The 13360-nt window shown below is 40.8% G+C and overlaps 1 protein-coding gene across 1 annotated transcript in view; it reads left to right on the top strand.

The window, feature by feature from the left end:
* The window catches only part of GFM1 (G elongation factor mitochondrial 1), a 49935-nt gene that overhangs the window by 9401 nt on the left and 27174 nt on the right, over nt 1-13360 (top strand). The window contains exons 4-10 of the mRNA XM_069727432.1: nt 272-476; nt 569-685; nt 757-907; nt 985-1139; nt 4485-4569; nt 6061-6198; nt 6471-6572. Coding sequence (XP_069583533.1) covers nt 272-476; nt 569-685; nt 757-907; nt 985-1139; nt 4485-4569; nt 6061-6198; nt 6471-6572 — 953 coding nt within the window. The remainder of the gene's footprint in view (nt 1-271; nt 477-568; nt 686-756; nt 908-984; nt 1140-4484; nt 4570-6060; nt 6199-6470; nt 6573-13360) is intronic.

Genomic DNA, 13360 nt, shown 5'->3' with positions numbered 1-13360 from the left:
GTCATGTGATCCAGGCTCAACTGCCGCTAGTCAGTGTCGTGAGCTGCAGATGGAAAATGGCTGTGTCACGCCAGGAAATGATGCTCTGAAATGGCCGGGATTAGGCATTCATGGGCACGGATTGGGCGCTGGAGCTTCAGCAGAACATGCAAAATTTGCCCCTGGAGATAGTTGTCCTTTTTCATTTACTGAAAGTTTGGAGGTCTTCACTACTGGCGACCATTGTGGCCGATCTCAGCTGAAATGTATCTTCCATGTATTCCGTCTGCAGGACACGTGGACTTTACTATTGAAGTGGAAAGAGCCCTGCGAGTGCTGGATGGCGCTATCCTCGTCCTGTGTGCGGTTGGGGGTGTCCAGTGTCAGACCATGACGGTGAACCGGCAGATGAAGAGATACAATGTCCCTTTCCTAACCTTCATCAACAAATGTGACAGATTGGGCTCTCACCCCGACCGGGCTGTGCAGCAACTGAGGTGGGCACACCAGCTGCCATACTCGTGATTTATACGATCGCTCATGGTGCTTTCCTTCTGTCAGGTAAATGTTTGGTTGCTTTTTATACCAGGTCTAAATTAAACCACAATGCAGCGTTTATCCAGCTTCCGATTGGACTTGAGGGAAATTTTAAAGGAATCATAGACCTTGTGGATGAGCGTGCCATTTATTTTGACGGGCAGTTTGGGTATGTAGATCTGAATCCTTGGGGGTTACTGCTGTGTGTCATCTGTAGATTACCAATGAGTGTCATTTCAGGCAGCAGATCCGCTACGACGATATACCAGTCGACTACAGAGCAGAAGCGGCAGACAGACGGCAAGAGCTGATAGAAAGTGTGGCCAATTCAGATGATATCCTAGGAGAGATGTTTCTGGAGGAGAAGATCCCATCCATTACTGATCTGAAGGTGGGCTACTACACTAAATGTGTGCATGTGCTTACACCTATTTCTTTGCTTATGGGAACTCGCCCTGTCTTCTTTAGTTGGCTATCCGCAGGGCCACCCTGAGGAGGATATTCACCCCTGTACTAGTAGGGAGCGCCTTGAAGAACAAGGGTGTGCAACCACTTCTAGATGCTGTCCTGGACTACCTTCCCGACCCATCTGAAGTTCCCAACTATGCAATTCTTAATGAAGAGTAAGTTCTCCGAGTCCTATCTCGGCTTAAAGGGGTATTCCCATCTCAAAGATCATATCCCGATATGTAGTAGGTGTAATAATAATATTAGCAAATATCTCCAATTAGACATGTAGTATAGTTTTTCTGATTCTCTGTCTCTTTCCTCATGTGCAGGCATTGCAGGACCTTAGGTGTCCATGTAGTTACGACCACTAGCAGCTAGCTGTCACTATATTGGTGGTGGTAACCATGGATTTCTAAGGTCCTGCAATGCCAGCACATGAAGAATGGCATAGAGAATCAGAAAAACTATACTACATTTTTAATTGAAGGTATTTTCTAATATTATTATTATTACGCCCACTATATATTGGGATAGGATTCTGGAGATGGGAATACCCCTTTAAGGCAAAACCTACCAAATTGAACCTGTTATCTTGTCTGCAAACATTGTGTGTGTGTATAATATATAGTTCTGAAGCTTTTCATAATCACTAAAACTGATTGCTAGTTTGATATCAATGAAATCATATTTATCCAGAGAATCTCATTGCCAGGTCATAAATATAGGAGGACTTGCATTTTGTTTCCCACCATTTCACCCCATTTTGATTTTTTTTTTGTGTTCTGCAGTGTATTATGTTCCTGTTTTTCAGCATAATATACAGTTATATGAAAAAGTTTGGGCACCCCTATTAATCTTAAGCTTAATGTTTTATAAAAATGTTTTTTTTTACAACAGCTATTTCAGTTTCATATATCTAATAACTGTTGGACACAGTAATGTTTCTGCCTTGAAATGAGGTTTATTGTACTAACAGAAAATGTGCAATCTGCATTCAAACAAAATTTGACAGGTGCATAAGTATGGGCATTCTTATCATTTTCTTGTTTTAAATACTCCTAACTACTTTTTACTGACTTACTAAAGCACTTTTTTTTGTTTTCTAACCTCATTGAGCTTTGAACTTCATAGCCGGGTGTATGCAATCATGAGAAAAGCTACTTAAAGTGGCCACTTGCAAGTTGTTCTCCTGTTTGAATCTCCTCTGAAGACTGGCATCATGGGCTCCTCAAAACAACTGTCTAATGATCTGAAAACAATATTCAACATAGTTGTTCAGGGGAAGGATACAAAAAGCTGTCTCAGAGATTTAACCTGTCAATTTCCACTGTGAGGAACATAGTAAGGAAATGGAAGAACACAGGTACAGTTCTTGTTAAGGCCAGAAGTGGCAGGCCAACAAAAACATCAGAAAGGCAGAGAAGAAGAATGGTGAGATCAGTCAAGGACAATCCTGAGACCACCTCCAGAGAGCTGCAGCATCAACTTGCTGCAGATGGTGTCACTGTGCATCGGTCAACTATACAACGCACTTTGCACAAGGAGAAGCTGTATGGGAGAGTGATGCGAAAGAAGCCGTTTCTGCAAGCACGCCACAAACAGAGTCGGCTGAGGTATGCAAAAGCACATTTGGAGAAGCCAATTTCTTTTTGGAAGAAGGTCCAGTGGACTGATGAAACCAAGATTGAGTTGTTTGGTCATGCAAAAAGGCGTTATGCATGGTGGCCAAAAAACACAGCATTCCAAGAAAAACACTTGCTACCCACAGTAAAATTTGGTGGAGGTTCCATAATGCTTTGGGGCTGTGTGGCCAATGCCGACACCGGGAATCTTGTTAAAGTTGAGGGACGCATGGATTCCTCTCAGTATCAGCAGATTCTTGACAATAATGTTCATGAATCAGTGACAAAGTTGAAGTTACGCAGGGGATGGATCTTTCAGCAAGACAATGATCCAAAACACTGCTCCAAATCTACTCAGGCACTCATGCAGAGGAACAATTACACTGTTCTGGAATGGCCATCCCAGTCCCCAGACCTGAATATCATTGAACATCTGTGGGATCATTTGAAGATGGCTGTCCATGCTCGGCGACGATCAAACTTAACTGAACTGGAATTGTTTTGTAAAGAGGAATGGTCAAAAATACCTTCATCCAGGATCCAGGAACTCATTAAAAGCTACAGGAAGCGACTAGAGGCTGTTATTTTTGCAAAAGGAGGATCTACTAAATATTAAAGATGAATGAAACTTGGCACTCAGTTTTTGAGAAGAAAAGCTTCTTAGTTTATTGATGCATCCAGACAAACAAAACCGCTAAACGTTTTCGGTCCACACTGGACCTTCATCAGAGCGTTTCTTAGACATTGACTGGATGAGGAAGCTAATAAGCCTGAATGAGCGTCAGCCAGAGCACGGGATATAGGGAGCGTCGCTCTCCTCTGCTCTGCACTACTAGCGCTCAGGATCCAGCGCCGTTACTCCCTCCAGGCTTTGTGCCTCCTCTGGCGCTTCACCTTCCTTTGTGATCCTGCAGCAGACTGCAGCTCCTATATCCCGTGCTCTGGCTGACGCTCATTCAGGCTTATTAGCTTCCTCATCCAGTCAATGTCTAAGAAACGCTTTGACGAAGGTCCTGTGTGGACCGAAAACGTTTAGCGGTTTTGTTTGTCTGGATGCATCAATAAACTAAGAAGCTTTTCTTCTCAAAAATTGAGTGCCAAGTTTCATTCATCTTTAATATACGGGGTGGACACCCTACTTGAGCACCGCCAACCCTCATATCTACTGAGTGCCGTGTTTCCTTACCGTATCCTACTAAATATTAATGTCACTTTTCTGGTGGGGTGCCCATACGTATGCACCTGTCAAATTTTAAATTTTGTTTGAATGCAGATTGCACATTTTCTGTTAGTACATTACTGTGTTCAACAGTTATTAGATATATGAAACTGAAATAGCTGTTGCAAAAAAAACAATTTTTATAAAACATTAAGCTTAAGATTAATAGGGGTGCACAGACTTTTTCAAATAACTGTATGTTAAAATGAATGATATCATTGCAAACTGCAAGTAGTCCCGCATGAAAAAAAAAAAAAAAGGAAAATAAAGAAGTTTTGTCTCTTGGAATAGGGCAGCGAAAACTGAATAAAAAAAAAAGATCTGACTCCTTAAGGTGCTAAACTCCTTTGCCTGCTTTGCATGTTATTCAGACAGGCTGTGGCTTTTTTGGTACCTGGACCTGTACCGTGTTATTTCACGCATGTTTAAATCTCTGATCATTTAGGGAATAAGACTTGTCTGATTCTGGTGGACATTTAGTGCCTGATTTCTCTTTATAGACCTGTTATTATACAGACGTTCCATTCATTCTAGGTATTTTATGCTCTCACAGGACCTGTCCCATGGAGAGAATGATTAGGGGCTCGGATGCTCGGCTGTGATGCAGCTGATGTTGCACTTATTTTGATGACCCAAACCTCAATCTATGACAACTAATGACATGTATATATTTTTAGGAATTCAGAAGAGCCTACTAAGATTTTGATGAGTCCCATGAGAGATGACTCCCATCCATTTGTTGGTCTCGCATTTAAACTGGAAGTAGGTACCAAGTAATGATTGAATCTGTGCTTGGAAAATTCATTGGGGTCATCTACTAAGCCAAATGCACTACAATTCTGGGTGAAGTTTGTGCCAAAGAAAGTATTTGACTTGTGACATATTTATGTTTATTAATAATAAAAAAAAAACAAACCTCTAGCACCATAAGTCAAATGTGAACAGGAGGAAGCTGTGCGCCAAGGTATATGTGAGCATTGACTATAGAACGCGCTGTATAGACTAGACTTATAAAATAGAGATGGTTACCGGCAGATGGCATACAATGGCGCCACAATTGTAGATAGGGGCTTATATAAGAGTTTTAGCAGAAAGAATTTGCTTCATAATGTGACCATATGCACCAAAAATGTGCCAAAATGTTGGATCAGATTTCAGTCACAAAGAATTAAAGTAAGGTGTACTCCAGCCAGTCTAAAGATGAGCCAGATTTATCACACCGCAGGATCCACAATGTTACATCTGGCACAGTGTAAGACCTTGTAGTGTTATTTTGCGGTGTATTAATAAATGGGCTCCATTGTATCTATTTTAAGAGTTGGTGGATACAGAAGCCCCCTATGTTATATACTATTGTTAGTGTAAGTCTTATTCTGTACATATTTGTCAGCTGAATATCTGTTTTGGCCCTTGCATTTTAAAGGGAATCTGTCAGCAGGTTTTTGCTACCTCATCTGAGAGCAGCCTGATGTAGGCAGAGAGACCCTGAATTCATCCATGTATCACTTAGTTCACTGGGCTTTGTGATACAACCAGATGTAGCATGAAGCCGAGCTGAGAAAGCTAATCCCACCCACAACAGGCTCTGTGTTTATATTGTCTATAGACAGTGAGCTGCTTATCACAAGAGGAGGTGTGGGCGGACCAGGGCTCACTGGCCGTCTAGTCACAGCAATGATAATCTCCTAGTGATTAAACCTTCACTGTAAATAAACCGCACACATCCTGATAAGTGACACATTGCTGAATTATGTGTTTTAACCCCTCCTTCATGGTGTCCTCAGATTACATAGCAAAAACCTGCTGACAAATACTCTTTTACAAATTATGTTGAGTTCACAAGTGGTAGGTTACATTTTCATCTATTTCACCACTATATTTTAAAGGGGTTGTCAACTACTGGAAACCCCTGCGTAAGCACCTCTGGGCTCCATAGAAAATAAAAATGATCTATAGTCGCTACTATTCCTGGGGGAGTCATGTGATGTTGTGTCACGTGACTGCAGCCGCCAGCTAGAAGCCACTGATTGGCTGCAGCCTTTACTATTTCATCAGAGCAGATGTCTGTTGCAATATTGATGATCTGCAGCCGGTGTCAGAAGAGACCCCCTGGGAATAGCAGGACGGACTGTGGGAGAGTATAGATGTGTATTTCCTCTGGGATCTGCTGTGATTACACCAGGATTGCGTCTTCTAAGATCTTAAATTCCAACTTGGTTGACATCTTACCTGTCATCCCCATGTCTGCCGCAGGCTGGACGCTTCGGTCAGCTAACATATATCCGAGTGTACCAGGGGATGCTGAAGAAAAGCGACTACATCTACAATACCAGGACTGGCAAGAGAGTGCGCGTGCAGCGGCTGGTTCGCCTCCATGCAGACTCCATGGAGGTAACATTTTGTTCTACAAGCTTCTGGTTATCTGCTGCAGTTTTGTTTCGTCCCATATGGCGAGTTTCCCCTTACTTGTGAGTGCACACGCCATTACAAGTGGTCATGTGAACGAGTAACTAGTGGGAAACTGCTCCCTTCCATTACACCACAGATGTCTTGTATTCTGCAGCTTCAGGTCATACGATCAGGAGTACAGTGTGCGTTCGGGTTACTTGTAGAATTCCAGAGATTTGGCTCACTGCATCTCTTCTTTTCTTTCTCTTTTTTAGGAATTAGAAGTAGGTTATGCTGGAGACATCTGTGCCTTGTTCGGCATTGACTGTGCCAGTGGGGACACCTTTACTAGCAAATCTAACGACAATCTGTCCATGGTAAGCTGCTCGCTTAAAGGAATACTGAATATTATTATTTTATATGTTATTCCGGAACAAAATGCAAATGATTGTCTTGATTCATTTTATGTATAGATTTACATGTCCTTCTGGGTCGGATTAATGATGTGGTTCCTCCAAATAATGTACATTTTATTGTATTTGCATCAGAAATTATGAGTTTAGGTTTAAGATATTGATTACTGCTTTTTCTTTTTTTGAATATATAATTATATATATATATATATATATATATATGTATGTGTGTATATGTATGTATGTATGTATATGTATGTATATATATATATACAGTGGGGCAAAAAAGTATTTAGTCAGTCAGCAATAGTGCAAGTTCCACCACTTAAAAAGACGAGAGGCGTCTGTAATTTACATCATAGGTAGACCTCAACTATGGGAGACAAACTGAGAAAAAAAAATCCAGAAAATCACATTGTCTGTTTTTTTAACAATTTATTTGCATATTATGGTGGAAAATAAGTATTTGGTCAGAAACAAACAATCAAGATTTCTGGCTCTCACAGACCTGTAACTTCTTCTTTAAGAGTCTCCTCTTTCCTCCACTCATTACCTGTAGTAATGGCACCTGTTTAAACTTGTTATCAGTATAAAAAGACACCTGTGCACACCCTCAAACAGTCTGACTCCAAACTCCACTATGGTGAATACCAAAGAGCTGTCAAAGGACACCAGAAACAAAATTGTAGCCCTGCACCAGGCTGGGAAGACTGAATCTGCAATAGCCAACCAGCTTGGAGTGAAGAAATCAACAGTGGGAGCAATAATTAGAAAATGGAAGACATACAAGACCACTGATAATCTCCCTCGATCTGGGGCTCCACGCAAAATCCCACCCCGTGGGGTCAGAATGATCACAAGAACGGTGAGCAAAAATCCCAGAACCACGCAGGGGGACCTAGTGAATGAACTGCAGAGAGCTGGGACCAATGTAACAAGGCCTACCATAAGTAACACACTACGCCACCATGGACTCAGATCCTGCAGTGCCAGACGTGTCCCACTGCTTAAGCCAGTACATGTCCGGGCCCGTCTGAAGTTTGCTAGAGAGCATTTGGATGATCCAGAGGAGTTTTGGGAGAATGTCCTATGGTCTGATAAAACCAAACTGGAACTGTTTGGTAGAAACACAACTTGTCGTGTTTGGAGGAAAAAGAATACTGAGTTGCATCCATCAAACACCATACCTACTGTAAAGCATGGTGGTGGAAGCATCATGCTTTGGGGCTGTTTCTCTGCAAAGGGGCCAGGACGACTGATCCGGGTACATGAAAGAATGAATGGGGCCATGTATCGTGAGATTTTGAGTGCAAACCTCCTTCCATCAGCAAGGGCATTGAAGATGAAATGTGGCTGGGTCTTTCAACATGACAATGATCCAAAGCACACCGCCAGGGCTACGAAGTAGTGGCTTCGTAAGAAGCATTTCAAGGTCCTGGAGTGGCCTAGCCAGTCTCCAGATCTCAACCCTATAGAAAACCTTTGGAGGGAGTTGAAAGTCCGTGTTGTCAAGCGAAAAGCCAAAAACATCACTGCTCTAGAGGAGATCTGCATGGAGGAATGGGCCAACATACCAACAACAGTGTGTGGCAACCTTGTGAAGACTTACAGAAAACGTTTGACCTCTGTCATTGCCAACAAAGGATATATTACAAAGTATTGAGATGAAATTTTGTTTCTGACCAAATACTTATTTTCCACCATAATATGCAAATAAATTGTTAAAAAAACAGACAATGTGATTTTCTGGATTTTTTTTTTTCTCAGTTTGTCTCCCATAGTTGAGGTCTACCTATGATGTAAATTACAGACGCCTCTCATCTTTTTAAGTGGTGGAACTTGCACTATTGCTGACTGACTAAATACTTTTTTGCCCCACTGTATGTGTGTGTGTGTGTATATATATATATATATATATATATATATATATATATATATATATATATATATATATATATATATGTACAAAAATCAACAAATGAAGGCAGCACTCCAAGTCTTCATGAAGGTAAAAAAAGGTGTCTTTTATTGAACCCACATCTCTGTGCGACGTTTCGGCTCACACTGAGCCTTTTTCAAGCAGTGAGTGTCATTAACAATAGTGCTTATATAGGTATAATCTACATACATTTGCATATTTCATTGATAATTAAGCATAAAAACATGTATACATACATAGATCACGATTCGTGTAAATAATCTCATATGTGCAATCCATATCTCCTAAAGTGCATGGTGCTAAAGTGCTACTAGATTCCAACATCTTCACTGTTATTATACTCATTTCATCCATATTTCTTATTAATAACCATCTCTCTCATAATATGTCCTATGTTTGTTTACATTCCTTACCCCGCCATACAGGAGTTGAAAACCACATGGAGGATACTGCGTCTGCCATTCTCGGCGTCCTCTCTTCTCTACTGCGCATGTCACAGCGTCATTCCCCTGTGTCACACGCTGTCGGCCAATCCCAAACCTTCCCCAGTGAGTTTCTCTTAGCGCCTGCGCACTAGCCACATATCAGTGCCGAAGCGCCATCTTGGATGTGGCATGGTTCAATTCTCTATGTCCGACAGCTAGTAACCTGTGATTTCTATATCGAGGTGCATGTATTTAGGTATAAGATGCATCTACAGCTATATTCTATTCCTAGGTAGTCTCTGAAAAACATATTTTCACACTCAGACATAATAGATGGCACCTTATTCAGGTTACATCCCTTTGTCCATGTCCCTCCCATTAGGCACATAGCCCTTCCAGGCCATATTGCCTCCCTATGGGGGTCCATATGAGTGCTTCATTTATATATTTGTTATATTCTGTTCTATATTGGCGAATATTGGTTGTATGGCATTTCTTTTCACTCTGACACCACGGATAAGACCCTCTTCAGGCCCCTCCATTTGTCCATGTTCCACCCCTTTTGACACACAGCCCTTAACGGCCATATTGTCATCCTTAGGGGAGTCCACATAAGTGATTTCTTGTTGCCAACCATCCTATTCACTAAATTAAACTCCCATATACTACCGTTTTCTATTGAATATGCTTTATTTTTACCACTGAGGTAAAGTGATCGGCCGACAACCGTGACTGATAATGCACAGGGGTAAATGAATATATTATAATTAAATATAGACAATATATAATAAATCCTTGTTTAATTTATTCCTCTTTTTTTCTGTTTTTTTCTCCTCCATGTGGTTATATTTCACCCATTGGCAGGCCAAGGAATACTTGTAAATTCTTCGATGTGAAGGAATCACTAAAATAATACAAAATAAAATAATGTTAAAATTGGAGCTCCATATCAAACTTATGCAGTTCATCTGTATACAATCCTCCAACACTAGAGATCTCCATATATCTAATTCCTAGGTGCATATTACGGGGGCTAGTACATGTTCGGGTGAATTTTAAATTCTACATTTAACCCCTTCGGTTTTAGGGTGTCCAACATATATATCCACTTTAATTCTTGTTTTTTTAGGAGGCCCACTCTATCTCCCCCTCTCCTTTGTATGGGGACTTTATCTATGATCCTAAATTTGAGATCTTTTTCAGTATGTCCCAACTCTGTGAAGTGTTTTGAGACTGGGAGGTCTACTCGTTTTTTCCTTATTGAGTGTCTGTGGTTATTAATGCGTACCTTTAATTCACAGGTCGTTTCCCCTATATACCATAGCTTACATGGACATTCCAGCATATAAATCACGTGATCTGAGTTACATGTTAGGAACTGTTTAATAGTGTACTCTTTATTCGTACCTGGGTGTTTGAACGTAGATCCCTTTACCATGTACTTACAGTTGACACACGATAAACACGGGAAGCAGCCCCTCTGACTCCCCCCAGTTAGTGTGGTTTGGCTTTTGGTTTTTAGGGGCCCAATATCCGATCTAACCACATAATCCTTGATGTTTTTACCCCTACGGTATGAGAACAATGGAGGCTCTTTAAATTCTTTTATTTCAGGTAAACAGCTTGTTAGCATACCCCAGTGTTTTTTGATTACCCCCGCTATGTTTCTACTTTCCTCCGTATATGTCATTACACACGGTATTCTAGTTAGTGGCCTCTTCCTATATTGCCTGTCTTTTTCTAACAGTTCCTTCCGATTTTTGTTTATAGCAGCTTCTTTGGCAATATTGATCACTCTTTGTGGGTACCCCCTCTCCAAAAATTTGTTTGCTAGAGTGTCCATAACACCATCTATTTCCCCTTCCTCTTTTACAATTCTACGTACCCTTAGGAGTTGGCTAAGAGGGATTGACCTCACCATGTTTCGAGGGTGTTGGCTGTCATAGACAAGGAGATTATTTCTATCAGTTTCTTTCACATATAAGGTTGTTGTCAGTTCTCCACTATTTAATTTGACCAACACATCCAGAAACTGTATATCTGTTCTGGAAGAGATTTTTGTAAATTTAATGGTTTCATCTATTTCATTTAGATATTCATGGAAATCTTCTAGTTCTTTTTCCGTGCCTTTCCATAGGAGGAAGATATCGTCTATGTATCTCCACCACACCAGCACATGCCGGAAGTGGTGGGACACATAGACGAGATCCTCCTCCAGGACACTCATGACCAGGTTAGCATATGCAGGGGCCATATTGGCCCCCATTGCTGTACCACGTTTTTGAGAGTAAAAAGTGTCGCCGAACAGGAAGTAGCTCCGCCTCAAAATTATCTCCAACAATTTTATTAAAAATGTTTTTCCTATCACGGATATCCCCAACAGATCTAACCTTTTTTCAACTGCCTTAATTCCCGCATCATGTTCAATTGACGTATAAAGTGAGATGACGTCGAATGATACCAAAATCACCTCACTCTCTATTTTTATGGCCTCCAATTTATTTAGGAAATCTGTGGTATCCTGGATATACGATTTTGATTTCTTTGCTATGGGGTTAAGGATTTTATCTAGGAACGTACCTATCCTACTAAACACAGAATCCACCCCCGACACTATTGGTCGTCCTGGGGGGTCAATCATTGATTTATGAATCTTTGGGGTAATATATAGTACCGGGGTTCTAGGGCATTCAATGGTCAGGTACTTTTTTAGTTCTTCATCAATGATCTGATTTTCAAATGCTTCTCTTAGACAGTCATTAATTTCCCCCATTATACCAAATTTTGGGTCACCGTCTAGTCTTTGATATACCGTCTCATCTCTTATTTGTCGATTTATTTCTGCAATATATTTCCCCTTGTCCATGATGACGACAGCACCCCCTTTATCCGCGGGCTTTATTATGATGTCGTCATCATGGACAAGTTCTTGTAATGCCCTATATTCCTCCCCTGTCATGTTAGGATGTTTGAATTTCCCAGAAGTCTCATCTCTAATTACTTCTATATCTCTCTTTACCACTGTCTCAAATGCATCAATGATAGCTGCGTTTGTAGGCGGTACAAAATCACTGTTTTGTCTCAGCCCCAAATTTTTTGAGTCAAATTCACTCCCCTCTGCTCTGTTCACTATTTTCTTATTATGAAACCATTCTTTGAGTTTTATTGATCTAAAAAACCTCTCCATATTTACTTGTAGGTCAAACCACTCTGTGTGTGTACACGGGGCAAATGACAGTCCTCTACTCAAGATAGAAATTTGTGTAGGCGTTAATACCTTATTAGAGATATTAATTACAAGTTCGGATCCTTTTTCTTGGAGGTTGCTTGTCTTTGTGGCTGTAATCTGTTCTTTTCTGGTTTTCTTTTGGTACCGGTGGTGGCGTTTACCTCCTCTCCTCTTGCGGTCGCTTGTCCTTCCATACCATTGTCCTGGTCTATGGGAAATAATGTCATTGTTAGTCAGTCTCTTATTAACATTACCCATGTGGTTATCATCCCAGCCACCTTTCTGTTTCCAGACAGGTTTACTGCTCTCTTTTTGCCAAGTGTATATATGTCCTGTTTCATAATCTTCTAAATCTCTATTCCACTTTCTCCTTTTAATCTCTTCAAGGTCATTGCGCAATTTCATACTTTCTTTGTCCACTTTTTCTTTAAAGACACTCCACTCCTCAGCCGTTAATAATGTTTGTATCTTACACTCAGATTCACCTATATTCACTTGTAGTTTTTTTGTCTCCATTTGTAAAAAGTCAATATTCAGTAAGATAGTATCCATGGCATATTTGTTAGATATCATGACAAAGCGTGCACAGTATGTCGCATTACCCTGAAATAGGTTCGGGCGTATACCAGATCTCAGTCCCCTAGGGATTTTATTTTCTTTGTAATATTGCCCCAACGTCATCATATGCAGCTGTAAATTCACCAGTCGTTTCACATCACTCTCATACTTGCGTTTAAGTTCTATTGTAGACGGTGTTTTCAGAAAAGATGCTTCTCCTTCAATGCCCCCAAGTATGCGCTCCTCCTCCTCAGATGTATATTGGAAGATCCCTACGGAGGAAAGTAGAAACATAGCGGGGGTAATCAAAAAACACTGGGGTATGCTAACAAGCTGTTTACCTGAAATAAAAGAATTTAAAGAGCCTCCATTGTTCTCATACCGTAGGGGTAAAAACATCAAGGATTATGTGGTTAGATCGGATATTGGGCCCCTAAAAACCAAAAGCCAAACCACACTAACTGGGGGGAGTCAGAGGGGCTGCTTCCCGTGTTTATCGTGTGTCAACTGTAAGTACATGGTAAAGGGATCTACGTTCAAACACCCAGGTACGAATAAAGAGTACACTATTAAACAGTTCCTAACATGTAACTCAGATCAC

Source organism: Ranitomeya imitator, chromosome 5 (assembly GCF_032444005.1).
Source record: "Ranitomeya imitator isolate aRanImi1 chromosome 5, aRanImi1.pri, whole genome shotgun sequence".
NCBI lineage: Eukaryota > Metazoa > Chordata > Amphibia > Anura > Dendrobatidae > Ranitomeya > Ranitomeya imitator.
This window is presented reverse-complemented; position numbering and strand designations above follow the sequence as displayed.